General features: G+C 37.2%; 1 protein-coding gene across 2 annotated transcripts in view; it reads left to right on the top strand.

The window, feature by feature from the left end:
• LOC105355269 (uncharacterized) overlaps positions 1–14,262 on the top strand; it is a 208,977-nt gene extending 194,715 nt beyond the window's left edge. For both annotated transcript variants that reach the window (XM_078937036.1, XM_023962609.2), the window contains exon 2: positions 11,525–14,262. In XM_078937036.1, the coding sequence (XP_078793162.1) occupies positions 11,525–12,882 (1,358 nt within the window). In that variant the 3' untranslated portion in view covers positions 12,883–14,262. The remainder of the gene's footprint in view (positions 1–11,524) is intronic.
• Positions 14,263–16,683: the final 2,421 nt, after the last annotated feature.

The raw sequence follows: 16,683 nt of genomic DNA, 5'->3' as shown, positions 1-16,683 counted from the left end.
AACAAAAAAAAGTAACAAACAAAATAGAAAAGAAGTGGTCCGCTCCCGCACTTAACTAGTCAGGTGGACCAGCGGAGCGCGGACTTACAGCTTTGTATTTGAGGGAAAGGGGGGGGGGGGGGGTGCTTTGTTATAGGGCGGTATGTGTGGGAGATTTAGGACTGGGATCCGTCCCGCAGCTCTAGGGGGAACGAGCTACCGAACTCAGAACCGGGTTTAAAAGTGTGTGTCTGAGCACATCTCGGATCGTCAGCACACACACAGTGGTTTGAGCTTCAAAGCAAAAATGTCGCTCAGTCCTTAGAAAACATTTAAACAATCACGTAGATTAGTGTTTGCAGTCGCGTCCCGACAAAATAAAGGCTGATGTTATTCCCACTTGTTACGTGCAGCCAGGATGCAGATTGCAGCTCCACCCAAAGCTAATGTTGTTAGCCCGTGTTAGCATACTGCTAACCCTAGCTTCTTTCCGGCTCCGCTCTTCTACAGAAAAAGCACTGACCACACGGATTAAAAATAAAATGATGAGCGAACAGGCGCTTCATAATAATCGTTACATTATTAAAAGCACGTTTAGAAGATCGTCTCGTATATTACAGAGCTGACATGTCAATGTATATAGCCACTCGGCGGAAGTCATATCCTCAGTCATTCCGGTTTTTCAAACCCTACTGCGCATGTGCGAATGATTTATTCCGACCGAAGGTGTGACCTAGTGAACGTTTGTTATATTCTGAAAAAGTTTTTCTGGGCCCATGTACACGGTTGGATTCTAATCCGACCATTGATCCCATCAAGATATTTTGTACATGTAACCACGGCTTATGGTGTCTACTCGCAACGTGGCGGGGGCGTGGCATCACGATGGTGTCTTTCCATCGGGATGTCAGTCACCCATCACAATGGGAATGGTGTGTAGACAAACTTAGCAGATACAGTAAAATGACCATAATTTTATTTTATTTTGGTCCGTTTAAAATAAGAAAATGACTGATGATCACACAATACGACCTTGGACACGATATTAAGGTTTATGGAATAAATTTTGGTATATGACTAAAATTTTCACATTTATTGGATTGTCCTGGGTGGGGGTGGGGGTATTCCAGAGAGCTAGCTCCCACAGTAAGTTTGAGGCTAAGGAAGTTGATAACCTCAGCTTTCGGTTCCAGAAATGGAGGTATGTTTCAGAGTATGTCAAGTTGCCATGGAAACTCATGCTCTGAGCATAACCTGGTCTGGAGCAGGTTTAGTATGGAAGCGATTGTGTAGCATAAATAAAAAGAAAGCATTTTGAAATATTGATTTTTCATTTTAATTTTGAGTCATTTGATGCAGCTACATTTTGAAAATTAAAAAGCATTTCTGTTAATCCATTTTAATGATCCAATTAGACATTTCAAAATGAATTTTGCTACACATTTAGCAGAGAACAATTTGAAAATGAAATGTCAAATATCATTTTCATTATCATTTTAATTAAGTGACATAATAAGCTGTGTTGAGGAAGGAAATGAAAATTGGATTGCTTTTTCATTTTAATTTTGAGTCAAAAAATGCAGCTTTATTTTGAAAATTAAAAAGCATTTCTGGTTTTCTACACAATTGCTTCCATAGTTTAGTTGTAGGTTAGTTTGTTTTCAAAGAGGTGAAGCAGCATGGCGTGTCCATTTGAAGATGATTTAGTGGATGAATAAGCTCAGATAATACTTTTTCCAACATGAGAGGGTGATAAGACCACATATGGATGTTGGAAAATTAAACTTTTTTACTTTCATCTAACTTAATTATTTGCTTCAGTTAAGGTAAATCATTTTGTTAGTTAAGTCAGCTTAAAATTAACACATAGTTATCAGACATTTATTTTGCTTTCATTCAAATTAATTCAATTAAGTAGGTGTAACTTAGGTGCTGCTGTTTGATCGGCACCGCAGGGGATTGTGGGATACCATTCCCTTTGCCTGTCTGGACAGATTTGGGTTAAAGTGTAGGTTTTTGACCAAATGTGATTAGTTGTTTAGCTGTTTTACTGTGTATTGCCAAGTTATTTGTCCTGTTATGTTTAATTCTTTCTGCACCTTGAGGAAGGGGAGAGGATGATGAGTTTATATAGCACCCCTACTGGTTAGTAGTGTAATGATGATGTCAGAGATATGGTATCTGACATCATGTTCCATTTTGCAAATCTGTTTTGTTTCATTCATTTTATTGTTATAAATATGAGAATATTTGCAGGCTCAAGCTTAGACATGAGAGTTCAAGAAGTACAATAAATTATGATGAAAATCATTTTATTGAATTAGAGTAATATGACATTTAGTAAGATAAATGTAAATTTGAGTTGTAAAAAAATATTGAGTTTTATAGACGTAAGAAATTAGGTTAAATAAATTTAACTCAATTACTTGTTACCAATAGAAGTAATTCATTTAAGTTTGATAAGGTATTTATTTATGAGTCACAATGAAAATAGAAATGAGCTAGAAACTCTTGCGTTTACTTTGTCTGTTCTTTTTCTCCAAGCAAAAACTCTTTCTTTTGATGATGCAGCCGTATTACTTTATTGATGGAAGTATAATCTTCATAGCTGTCAATAAAACCTCCGACTCCGTCTCACTAAAGTATAGCGCTCTTTATTTTCTCTCCACGTGTTTCCATAGTGACTCCTGAAATCGGCGATCCATTGAGAATGTCTTTATGAACCTGCTGTGCACCTGCATTAACCCAGGGTTACCAAGTCGAGTGTAATTACGCCAACTCATATCCGGTCTTTTGGAACTGACATACCCAGAGTAAGCAAGTTCAGGTGGATTTCAGCCAGAGTTCAGAATTAGAGTCAGGGTAGTTTAAACATGCTTATGGGAATACCCCCTAGATCTTGGTCATTGGAAAGGGCTCAAAGAAACCTCAGCTTTAGAATATTTTATTGTCATTATGCAATGTACAACAAAATTATTTCCCAGCAGGTTTTTTTAAATAAATATTATACAAGTAAGAAAGGGTGTACAATATGAAAGCACCAACAAAAATTTGAAAAAACAAACCAAAAGCAAAGAGCCCTGGGCCCTGTTCCAAAAAGCAGGTAATGCGAGCTCCCACGGTAAGTTGGAGGATAAGGAAGCGAATAACCTCAGTTTACGGTTCCAAAAATTGAGGTATGTTTCAGGTTATGTCAAGTTGCCATAGCAGCTCTGAACATAACCTGGTCTGGAGCAGGTTTAGTTGAAGGTTAGTTGGTTTTACAGAGGTTACAGAGCATGCTGTAACCATATGAAGATGGTTTAATGGATGAAGAAGTCAGATGCAGTCTTTTTCACCGTGAGAGGGTGATAAGACCACATACGAATGTTTTTTCTCATCCGAAAGAATATTTAGAGACATTATCAGTTTTCTGAAGACTCGTTAATGTATTTAAGAAATCTTTTGATGCCAATTATATCTAACGTGACACATTGTGGAGCACTCTCTAAAGAGTTTAAGGCTGTAGTTGTAATGATAAACCTTTTACATTGATCTAACTTAAATGTTTGCTTAGGTTAAGATAATTTTTTTGAGTTCAGTCAAGTTAAAAATAACACTTAGTTATCAGACATTTATTTTACTTTCATTCAAATTAAGCCAACTAAGTAGGTGTGACTTTGCTGCTGTTAGATCTGGAAGCACAAGGAATTGTGGGCTACACATGCACCGCAATCTTCAAAACCAATAGTATAAAGATAATTCAGATATGCCACAAAATAAGAAAGTTTTCTCATTTTACATTTTATTTTTAATAAAAAGAAAAATGATAAAATGTTTGTCCAGATTCAAAGATGAGAGTTCTTAGTGTCATAATTTTCTCATTACTGTCCAATTCAAGAAAGGCAGGTATCATTGCAGAGCTAGTCAAAACAACTGCAAGAATTCAAGTTGATTTAAAATCAATTTGTGTTTCCTTATTATCAAATAAGAATTACATTAGGAATATAATCAAGAAAATGGTTCAGTCCAATGAAGTTATACAGATGCTGTGAGGTAGAGTGAACACTGACGTCTTTAGCATGACATGTAATGTTTATAAAATGATTTTGCTTAAAAAAAAACTTTTAAAGCAGACATCTTATTTACACTAGTATGTGTTGGTAATTTTAAGTTCACAAAATAGAGAGAAAGTCAGAAAAAATAAATAAAAAACTTATGTTCCTCATGAATGATGCTGGCTTTTACAAAAGCTACACCAACAGTGCAAGCAGACACGTTTGCCCAAGGATCTAAAATCTATTCACAAACTGTGGCGTAACTTGCACAGCGCTGCTTCCCACAATAATAAAAGCCGATTTTTCGTGCCCCGTTCTGCGTATCGCTACCGTGCCGGTCCCGTTTTTCTAGATAGTGTGACTCACCGGGATGTCAAAAGTGAGCGGCAGGGAGAGGGATCCCTAAGTTTCTGGGTGGCGGATATGATTGCCCGGTAGGGCTGGGAATCACTGGGTACCTTACAATGCAATTTGTGATACATTGTTCCCGATAACGATACTATCATGATATGGCGATAATGTAATTATTGATAAAATTCATCTCTAACAACTCACGATATATCAAACTTTAAGAAAGAAGAACTTGGAAAAACAGTTTTTTGGAAAATATTTCCTCATTTAGTTTTTAAACACAATGACAACAAACAACTTGTGTCCTATTTGGTGTAATGAATAACAGACTTTTGTGTAATATTGCTGAAATTTCGTCTTTGACGAAAAATGACAATTTTCATTTGGAAATGTCTGTAAAATTTGGTTTAAACATTAGCGAACATGAACAGCAGAGCCATTATTTATTATACAAAATTCCTGTAAAACAGGATACAAAATTAATAGAGTAGCTGCCGGGCACATTGGTATCAACTTTTGAAAAATAGCCATAGCTGTCGTATTATTAAAAAAATAGCAGTAAATCAGATATTAATTCTGTGAATAAATTATAGTGTCTTTGTTAAAAACAAAAGACACCATTTAGTGAAAATGTGGTGTAAACAAAAATAAAATTCTCACTGAAAAAAATAAAGTAGTTAGGAACCTTTCTTTAAGTTATTTAAGACATAAACGGATTCCTGGCTGCCTCTGCTGCTACGGCAGGGTCCTGGTGTGCTGAGGACTGGGCACTCTCCCTCCTTCTTTCTACATTCCATCATCGACCCCAGAAGAGCATTAACACTCACTTGAGCACAGGCGTTAGACCATTTTTTTGCGTGACTGAATGAAATATTTCACACTAGTTGGTTTGAATGCCTAAGTATGTGTGTGAACATTATCTGTATTGTGTACATGTTGACATGTGGACATTTATGGAGCCAACAGGTATGCTTGTAACATTTGTTTTAGATTTATATTACATCTGAAACTCACTGTAATGATTATAACCATCCAGCAACTTGTTGCTTTATCCTGCTTGATGGTTTTACAGCCCCCCCCCTCCTCTATAATCACTCTCCTATCCCCTCTCTCTTCTTCCCTTCTTTCCTTTTCCATCCGGTCCAACACAAAAATGTTACAAATATGGTTAAAATGAATGAATTATTGCCTAGATTTCAAAAGAGGGTTTATTCAGACCTACCTCTGGTTTGTCAGAAGCTTCATAAGATTGATTGTGCTAAATTCACAAATAAAACTGAGCAGCTGTGCTGTGTCCTGTACGTCTCTTTCTCATCTAGTTCTAATGAAAAAAAGAATTCTTACATCTTCTGCTGCCTCTGGGCAGATATCTGCATTAAGTTTCACCTAATTATTGATTGACGTTCTGAAAATAACCTTTGATTAAATTCACGAAGTACAATTGAAGATGTAAAACTCCTCACTACACTATAAAAAATAGTAAAATTGATTGCTATAAAAACTGAATGGGAGACAAAGCACAGAAGAGGTTGATTGACTGCACTGTTGCACTGTTTGAAAATAAAAAGCAAAATAAAAAGCAACAGCATAATTCCACTTAAACAGGGTTCGGGAACCCATAAACACCACATATTTTTAAATGTAATTTTGTGAGCGCCATACAATATGTTTCAAACTAAAAACATAAGTGAATGTGTGCATTTTATGTAATTCTTACACTTTTAATTCCACTTTTAAAGTACAATAAGTCTGTGGATTCTTTTTGATTTGAAATTGTTTATTTCAACCAATCAAATAGGAATAATACACAAAAACAATGCAATCATCAGTTATACATTCATACAATGACCTATAAAACTTAAAATATTTAGACATATTAATAAATATAGCTTGAAAGGGAGTGGAAGGAAGCGAATTTATAAAATCCCACTCCTGTTCTACCGTAACCATTTTATCACATGATTTATCGTTACCCAGTTCCTAGTTTTTATCAGACAGAATTAAGAATCCTTAAATATATCAATAACAAATATGAATAACTTAATTATTTTGTAAAAAATAACTTTTAGAAATCAAAATGGCAATGAAGTATCCAAAATATATGCAGATAATGTTACATATAAAAGTCATTGATATGATTAAAAAATAATACTACATCAGTAAAATAGACATAACGCTGTTTCCGAAATTTTCATAGCAAAATTTGATCAAGTATCAAAAGTTAAAAATGTGCAAAATTATGTTACATTAGGAAAAATCATGAATCAACATCAATTTTTTTGGAGCAAGTGAAGTAATATAATTAAAAGTCAATCAATTTAACTATTTTAAAATATTGATTAATCATTTTTTTAATTATTTTTTTGGTATATTTTTATTTTTTATAATAAAGTGATGCCGTGAAGTCCAATAAAATGGGTCCATAATTTGCTGATTGTCCAAGGTTGGTATTTCATCTTCTGCTGATTAACAGCCGTTCCCTGGGTTTAAACAGAGTTTATAGTTCTCTTCAATGTTATGTCTGCAGACATTAGATTAAGGTCCATATCCTTCTTCAGCTGATATCAGTGGCGCTAAAAGTGGAGGTCAAGTTGTCTGCAGGTCAGATTCTTGTTGAAAACAGGTCACTTCAGTCTTTTCGAGAAAGTGATGAATCCAGACGTCATATATTTTTTAAATTATTTGGCTCTTTTATTTCTTACTCCATGTTGTTTCAGACGTCCGTGATCAAACTCTTCTCAAAGTCCTTCATGGTGTTCACAACCAGAACATTGGACCGGTCCGGTGGAGCGAGTGGTTTGACGTAAATCCTGCAGCCTTTAACCCAAGTGTTCAGTGCTCAATCTGCTTATGCTTCCTGAGAAGCCTGGCGTGTTTAGCGATTTCAGCATTCCTTCTGGTCAGATGGTCGTTCAGATAAACAGTAGATCCTTTCAGATTTTTTCTTTGATTCATCAGAGCTAGATTGTGTTTTTGATTCACAAATCTGATGAGGATCGCTGGTTTATCCGTCTCCTTTCTCCTGGGGAGCGTGTGGCAGGTCTCGATGGTTTCTCCGTTTTAGAACTGCTAAAGCTATTAGCATTAGCAATGCTAACTCCACCTGCATTTAGCTTTGCCCAAGGTTTGATCGGTACTCCAGTGAGAATGACATTATTCATCCTTACTTGTTGTTCCACATTGTCCAGTCTTCTCTCCAGAATGGAGAAACCCGATTTTCTCATTGCTCATTTTGAGCTCGGAATCTTCGGAAGTCGTCCATTAGCTCCAAGAGCAGAGCTAGCTTAGCGGTCACTTGTTCCATAAAAGGATACAACACAGCTTGAATATCGTCAAGAGTCATTTTAAGGTCTTCGTAGTCAGGGTTTTTCTTAAGGGCCATGGTCAGCTCTCTTTTATGGAGAAAATCCACTTTGTAAGTCACTTGTAGATAGTTGTATAGCCGCCATCAGCCACAAACGTCCGTGCTGTAACCCGGAACCGGAACTCCTCCTTTTTAATAACATTGTTATTGCACCGGACTGAGTTTGACTGGGTGGCTGTTGGGTCACGTTCTAAGTTCCAGAGTTCATTGAATGCATGCTGCATGCTGGTTGGCCTTCAGTTCTGTCTCTCAGCCTGTTGTTGCGTAGTTTGGACCAATGGGGTTCAGCTATGGGCTGAAATAGGAGGGCATGTACGTGTGCAGGGGAATAAAAAGTTCAGGGGAGCGCTCTCGTCTGGAGAGATTTAGGAGTTGCTGAATATGTTGTACGGTGTTGTTTGCGGCCTGCAATAATCAGAATAGAGAACTGCAGGTTTCGGGCTGTTACAAACTCTGATATAACAGATAGAAGTAAACTGATAGTGGCGCAGATACACACATTTAATAGAAGTAGGTCTTTAAGCATCAACTTTTTGCATTATTGTAGAACCTTGTTTCAAATAAAGGGCTTTATGGTTACCAGGTCATAAGTTAATCATTTTCAAGTCCTAATTCAGAAACTGACAGCTATTTAAATTGAAATTGATCATTTAAACCTAATTAGTTCAATGCAATGTGGTTGAGAAAGTCTGTGCACCAAAGTTTCATGTGGTTGCACCTAAGAAAAAATGTTAGGTGTAACAGTGCAAAGATTTAGTCTAGAGTCCTGGTCTAAGGGCACAACCACCACCACTGAGCATCTGACACCTCCAACAGAGACGGGGTAGAGAACAGAAGATCAATGACCACCACCTTAATACTGTAAAAGATGAGTGTGGAGTGTGTGTGATTATTAAGTGCGCAACCTTTTTGAAAACGTATGAGTTTCTTTAATTAGGTGTTTGACCTACTAAAGACTGACATCACCTCTGTCTTAACTATGAAAGAGAACTAAGATGTTACATTCTGTAGTTTATTTAAAGTCCAGGTCTACTGAGAATATAGCGGGAAAAATAAGTATTGAACACGTCAACAGTTCTCTCAAAAAACATATTTTTAATCGAGCTATTGACATGAAATTTTCACCAGATGTCGGCATCAACTCCAGTAATGCGCACATAGAAAGAAATCCAAACATTTATGTTCATAAATGAAGTTATGTGTAATAAAGTGAAATGACACAGGGAATAAGTATTGAACACGCTTACTGAAATTTATTTAATACTTAGTGCAAAAATATTTGTTGGTGATTACAGCCTCAAGACGCCTCCTGTATGGAGAAACCAGTCGAATACATTGCTCAGGTGTGATTTTGGCCCATTCATCCACACAAACTGCCTTCAAATCTTCAAGGTTCCGGGGGTCTCTTCTGTTGGATTCAAGTCTGGTGATTGACTGGGCCATTCTAGCAGCTTTATTTTCTTTTTCTTCAACCAGTTGAGTGTAGGGGTTGTGCCGATGGACGATATCATCGTCCATCGTGATGGGTGACTGACATCCCGATGGAGAGACACCATCGTGATGCCACGCCCCCGCCACGTTGTGAGTGGACCCCATAAGCCGCGGTTACATGTACAAAATATCTTGATGGGATCAAGATCGCAGTCCTAAGATTCCAACCGTGTACATGGGCCCAGAAAAAATGTTTTCAGAATATAAAAACGTTCACTAAGGTCACACTTTCCGTCGGAATAATTCATTCGCAAATGCGCAGTAGGGTTTGAAAAACCGGACATATCAGTTTACCCGAGCGGCTATATACATTGATATGTCAGCTCGGTAATATACGAGACGATCTTCTAAACATGCGTTTAATAATGTTACGATTATTATGAAGCGCCTGTTCGCTCATCGTTTTATTTGTAATCTGTGTGGTCAGTGCTTTTTCTGTTAAAGAACTGAGCCAGAAAAGATTCAGAAGCCAGGATTAGCAGTATGCTAACACGGGCTAACAACATTAGCTTTGTGTGGTGCTGCAATCTGCATCCTGGCTGCATATAAACATGTGGGAATAGCATCAGCCTTTATTTAGTCGGGATACGACTGAAAACACAAATCCACGTGAATGTTTGAACGGTTTCTAAGGACTGAGCGACATTTCTCTGCTTTGAAGCTCACACACCGCCCCACAGCCGTGTGCGCAGTAGGGTTTGAAAACCGGAAGGATATAAATTCTGCCGAGCGGCTTTTTTTTCAAACTTTATTGTATGTAACAATTCAATACAAAACGATGCTAAACAGCTATATACATTAAACTGAGCCAGAAAAGATTCAAAAGCCAGGATTAGCAGTATGCTAACATGGGCTAACAACATTAGCTTTGTGTGGTGCTGCAATCTGCATCCTGGCTGCATATAAACATGTGGGAATAGCATCAGCCTTTATTTTAGTCGGGACACGACTGAAAACACAAATCCACGTGATTGTTTGAATGTTTTCTAAGGACTGAGCGACATTTCTGCTTCGAAGCTCAAACCTGCTGTGTGTCTGCTGACGATCCGAGCTGTGCTCAGACACACACTTTTAGACCCAGTTCTGAGTTCGGTTGCTTGTACCCCTAGCTGCGGGACGGATCGCAGTCCTAAATCTCCCACACATACCGCTCATATACCCCCCCCCCCCCCCCTTCCCATCAAACACAAAGCTGGAAGTCCGCGCTCCGCCTGTCCACTTGACTAGTTAAGTGCGGGAGCGGACTACTTCGTTTGTTACTTTTTTTGTTAAAGTCACTTCCCTCAGTTTATGCCGGATCATCGCGGATTAGTCATTAGTTGGGAAATAAAATGGAAAAAGCAAAATAACGAAAAGCAATTATGTTAGAACGAAAAATGTAAATCTGACCAGAGTATCTTCTACCAGAATGTCATGGGTTTATCCAAATGTTGTGTCGCAAACTCCAAACGAGCTTCAACATGCTTCTTCTTCAAAAATGGAGTCTTGCATGGTGTGCGTGCATGGAGGCCATGGCGGTTGAGTGCATTACTTATTGTTTTCTTTGAAACAACGTAACCTGCTGATTCCAGGTCTTTCTGAAACTATTCACGAGTGGTCCTGGGCTGTTGGAGAACCCTTCTGATGATTGTTCTGACTCTGTCTGAAATCTTTCAAGGAGCACCTGGCCGTAGCAGGTTTATGGTAATGCCGTGTTCTTTCCACTTCCGGATAATGGCCCCAATGGTACTCACTGGAACTTTCAGAAGTTTAGAAATGCGCCTGTAACCAATGCCTTTAGTGTTTTTTGCAACAATAAGGTTGCTTAGGTCTTTGGACAGCTCTTTGCTTTTACCCATCATGCAATGCTTCTTGTCTAACACCTTGCTGGTGAGAAACCTTTTTAAAAGGCATCAATCAGGACTATACCAGCTGATATTACTTTGCACTAATAGGGGGCAGGTTAACCTTCTGAATACTGACGAACTCCAGCTGTTTTCTTGGCTTGCCAGACCTTTTTACCCCTCCTTTTCTTCATGTGTTCAATACTTATTCCCTGTGCCATTTCACTTTATTACACATAACTTCATTTATGGATATAAATGTTTGGATTTCTTTCTATGTGTGCATTACTTGGGTTGATGCCAACTTTTGGTGAAAATTTTGTGTCAATAGCTAGATTAGAAATATGTTTTTTGAGAGAAATGTTGACGTGTTCAATACTTATTTTCCCCGCTGTATATGGATTTCGATTTTTCTTGACATTACACAAAGACCTATAAAAGTATAAAAGATCTCCTTTTTTGTCTTTTTGTCCCTGCAGTCCTGCCTCAGCATTATGCAAGTGAAGAGGATCTGTGCAACCAGCAGAGGAATTTAAGAGTGGAACAAGAGGAACCAGGTTTTCCACAAATTAAAGAGGAACATGGAGAACAAGAGCCTCCACAGATTAAAGAGGAACACAGAGAACCAGAACCTCCACACATTAAAGAGGAACATGGAGAACCAGAACCTCCACACATTAAAGAGGAACAAGAACCTATACAGATTAAAGAGAAACTAAAAGACCCAAAACCTCTACTGACAAAAGTGGAGCAAGAGGAACTCTGCATCAGTCAGAATAATGATCACCTTGGTCTGAAGCAGGAGACTGACACTTTGATAGACTTTCCTATTTATGAGGAAGATGAGAACAGTGAAGCAGATCTAAACAATCAGCAGAGCTTTAATGTAGCTGATAGTCAGGATGAAGAAGGCAACCAACATGAGGAATCAACATCAACTACAGATGAAGAGACAGAATCAACATCAACTACAGATGAAGAGACAGACCCACAGAACAGAGAACAGAAGAAGAGTTTTAGTTATTTGTCTCCTATCAAAACACACATGAGAACTCATACAAGAGAAAAGCCCTTTTCCTGTAAAGAATGTGATAAAAGTTTTAGTCAAGTATCTAATCTCAAAAGACACATGAGAACTCACACAGGAGAAAAGCCTTTTTCTTGTAAAGAATGTGATAAACGTTTTAGTGCTGGATCTCATCTCAAAACACACATGAGAACTCACACAGGAGAAAAGCCTTTTATTTGTAAAGAATGTGATAAAAGTTTTAGCAATGTATCTGATCTCAAAACCCACACGAGAACTCACACAGGAGAAAAGCCTTTTTCTTGTAAAGAATGTAAAAAAAGTTTTAATCAAGTATCTAATTTCAAAACCCACATGAGAACTCACACAGGAGAAAAGCCGTTTTCATGTAAAGAATGTAGAAAAAGTTTTAATCAAATATCTAATCTCAAAACACACATGAGAACTCATACAGGAGAAAAACCTTTTTTGTGTAAAGAATGTTTTAAAGGTTTTAGACATTTATCTCATCTCAAAACACACATGAGAACTCATACAGGAGAAAAGCCTTTTTTATGTAAAGAATGTGATAAAAGTTTTACCCGTGTATCTGATCTCAAAACACACATGAGAACTCATACAGGAGAGAAGCCTTTTTCTTGTAAAGAATGTAAAAAAAGTTTTAATCAAATATCTAATCTTAAAACACACATGAGAACTCATACAGGAGAGAAGTCTTTTTCGTGTAAAGAATGTGATACAAGTTTTAGTACTGTATATAATCTCAAAAGACACACAAGAACTCACAGGAGAGAAGATTCTTTTGTGTAAAGAATATAAGACAAGTTTTAGTGATGTATCTAGTCTTACAATACCTTTTTTTTTGTAAAGTATGTGATAACATTTTAAGTGATGTATGTAAAACACAAAATGTATACAGAAGAGAAACTGACCTGAGGTCAGCTATCAAGGCAGTCCGATCTTTCATTAAATGTCCACAGGCTGATTCCATCCATACCACATTAATGCAGTTATTCAGTGAAAAGAAGGCAGAAGTGATTATTGGATGCATAGAAGTGAGCAGTTTTCTAAATTCTGACACGAGTGCTGAAAAAATTCTTTATCACATATAAGGGGTTATGTAATGATTCTAAACATAGTTTCGCTTTTTAAAATTATTTACTGTCATGGAATTCATTCTTTTAGATATACTTTAAAATATAAATGTTTTGTTTTTAATTATGAGGGTATGTTTTGACTTTTACATTTTTTTTGATAATGTGCAATTTTTGTTAGTTGATTTTTATTAGTAGATATTTGTACCTTTATGATATTGTTTAACAATTTTGACTTGACCATTAAGGTTGTTGTTTATGTATGGGATACTGGCAGTCAAAGTGTGCATTATTCCACGCCTGATCCGTTGCTTCTGCGAAGTGAGTTAGTTTCTCATAATGCACACTTTGAAGGCCATTAAACTGCTTATAGCAATTAGTTTTTAGTACTCTCTTCTTTTTTTTTAAATTCGCATTTTTCACAAAAAACTATTTGTTACGTGGTGCAGCTCATTGTTACATTAACATAGCGCAACTTCGACTGCAGCGGCAAAGGAAAGCGATTAATATGCTGATTGTCACAACAGGTTAAATAAAGCCTTAGTTCAGAGAGTACGTTCACCTCTTACTGCTTGTTTTGTCCAAATGATGAAGGTAGTTTGTTTCAAAGAAGCCAGCCCAATGATATGGAACATTTAAGCTATGTGACCGGAACTTCTTTTTTTGTTGTGCATTACCACTATGGAATATCCCTTTTTAATCCACACCCAGCAACCAATCAGAATCGAGTATCGACCCATACGATGGTATAAGCTAAAACACTTTTGTCAAAGTCTTTGTGTTTTCATGACAACAATTTTTACATCTCTAAATTTTCCACTTTGGGATTTGTGAACATTTCAATGTTATTTTAAAATAAACTAATTACAGTCAATATTTTGTTTAGTCATGTTAGCAAATAACATTTTTGTAAAGAAAAGATTATCCTAAAAATGTATGAAGGAAGAGGTGGATAAAGAAACAGACTGGTGTTTCTGTCTTGTGCTCTTGTGATTCATATTTTCTAGTAAACATTAGAACTCTTCCTCTGTTCCTTTTGGTTCTCAGTGTTCTGTCCCAATCTTTACTGTGAAGAATAAAGTGGACGTGAACATCATTCAGAAGTGTGGAATCTTTCCCACAGTGCGAGTTTGTACTGTTTGTTGGTTCTCTTTTTTTGTTGTTACACAAATATATCTGCAGGCTCAAACTTAGACATATGAGAGTTCAAGATATATAATTAATTAAGATGGAAGAAATATTAATTGAATTGGAGTAATATGACATTTAGTTAGATAAATACATAAATTTGAGTTGTATAAACAATTATTGAGTTTTATAGACGTAAAAAATTAGGTTGAATAAAATTAACCCAATTAGTTGTTACCAATAGAAGTAATTCATTTAAGTTGGCAAAATTGGATAAGTTATATTATATATATGCGTCACAAGGAAAACTGAAATAAGATCAGAAACTCGTGCGTTTACGTTCTCTGTTCTTCTACTACAAGCAGAAACTCTTTCTTTTGATGATGCAGCTGTGTTACTTTTTTGATGGCATATAATCTTCATACGCCGTCATTAAAATCTCGTACTACGTCTCACTGAAGTGTAGCGCACTCGCTTGTTCTTCACGCGTTTCCATGCTGACTCCTGAAATCGGCAAACCATTGAGAATGTCTTTATGTACTTGCTGTGCACGTGCATTAACCCAGGGTTACCAAGTCGAGCGTAATTACGCCAACTCATATTCGGTCTTTTGGAACCGACATACCCCGAGTAAGCAAGTTCAGGCGGATTTCAGCCAGAGTTCGGGCTTAAAGTCAGGCTAGTTTAGTCAGGCTAGTAACCCTGGGTTAACGCACGTGCACAGCAGGTACATAAAGACATTCTCAATAGATCGCCAATTTCCGGAGTCACCATGGAAACGCGTGGATAAAAAAAGAGAGCGCTACACTTCAGTGAGGCGTAGTCTGAGATTAATGACGGCGTATGAAGATTATACGTCCATCAAAAAAGTAATATGGCTGCATCGTCAGCAAAAGAGTTTCTGCTTGTAGTAGAAGAACAAAGTAAACGCAGGAGTTTCTGATCTTATTTCCATTTTCATGTGACGCATTTATACATAACTTATCCAATTTTGCCAACTTAAATGAATTACTTCTATTGGTAACAAGTATTTGAGTTAAATTTATTCAACCTAATTTCTTACGTCTACAAAACTCAAGAACTGTTAATACAACTCAAATATAAATATTTATTTAACTAAATGTCATATTACTCCAATTCAATCTTCTTTCCATCGTAATGAATTATAATTCTTGAACTTTAAGTTTGAGCCGGCAGATACTCATTTTTATAACAGTAAAAAGAACGAAACACTTCGTGCTTACAGCGCGCATTCATTTAGGAATTTCCGACATTGTCATTATGCTACGAGATAGTAGGGATGCTATATAAACCCATCATCCTCTCCCTCATGGTGCAGAGACTTGAGCAAAGTAGGACTAAATAACTTGGCAAAATACAGTAAAATAGCTAAACAACTAAACACATTTGGTCAAAAAGCCACACTTAAACCCAAATCCATCCAGAAAGGCAAAGGGAATGGTATCCCACAATCCCTTGCGGTGCCGATCTAACAGCAGCGCCAAAGTTACACCTACTTAATTGAATTAATTTGAATGAAAGCAAAATAACTGTCTGAAAACTGTGTTATTTTTAAACTGACTTAACAAAAAAAATATTTTTCATTATCTTAACTGAAGCAAATACCGGTAAGTAAGTTAGATCAAAGTAAAAAAGTTTCTTTTTCCAACATCCATATGTGGTCTTATCACCCTCTCATGGTGGAAAAAGGATTATCTGAGCTTCTTCATCCACTAAATCATCTTCAAATGGACATGCCATGCTGCCTCGCCTTCATTCAGAGCTGAAGTCATGGATCAGGGATCAATGTCCAACATTTGCTGCTGACTCTTCCTCATCACTTCCTTCTTCTCTCTGCTTTGATCTGTTGGAGCTGAAAGTCTCTGGCTTGAAGGGCTGCAGCAGAGAAGGACTGGAAGATCATCTCCTGAAAACTGGGATGAAGACTTTCCAGCATCATGCTGCTGAAATTCTCCCATAATTCAGTGCTATTTGGAGAAGAGCTGAGCAGAAAGAGGAAGTGGACTTTTTCTGCTGTTGCTGCAGAAACATCAGTTGGTTTGGATGCAGCCACAGGCTGATGTTTGACTTTCACACATCTGGACTTCTTTCCTGAAGCAGCTGCATGTTGTCCTGAATGTTCCTGAATGTTCTTCTTCTCTGCTTCTGCTGGAGTCTTCTGATCTGCTGCTGTTGCTTCACATCTTTGGACTTTTTCTAAACTTTCTGATCTTCTTCAGCTCTGAACTCTTTAGAAGAAGTGAAGGATGAAAAACACGAACTTTGTCTTTAAACTCAAATCTTTGTTCTGGATTCAGGCTGAAGAACTGAAGTTTGTTAGAAACCAGCTGTGTTGCTCTGGTCTCAGCTCTGAAGTCCAACCCGTCCC

The sequence above is a fragment of the Oryzias latipes genome, chromosome 2 (genome assembly GCF_053564925.1).
Source record: "Oryzias latipes strain Hd-rR chromosome 2, Olatipes_Hd-rR_3.1".
In the NCBI taxonomy this organism is placed as follows: domain Eukaryota; kingdom Metazoa; phylum Chordata; class Actinopteri; order Beloniformes; family Adrianichthyidae; genus Oryzias; species Oryzias latipes.
Note: the sequence above shows the minus strand (reverse complement) of the source record. Positions and strands in the feature narration are given on the sequence as shown.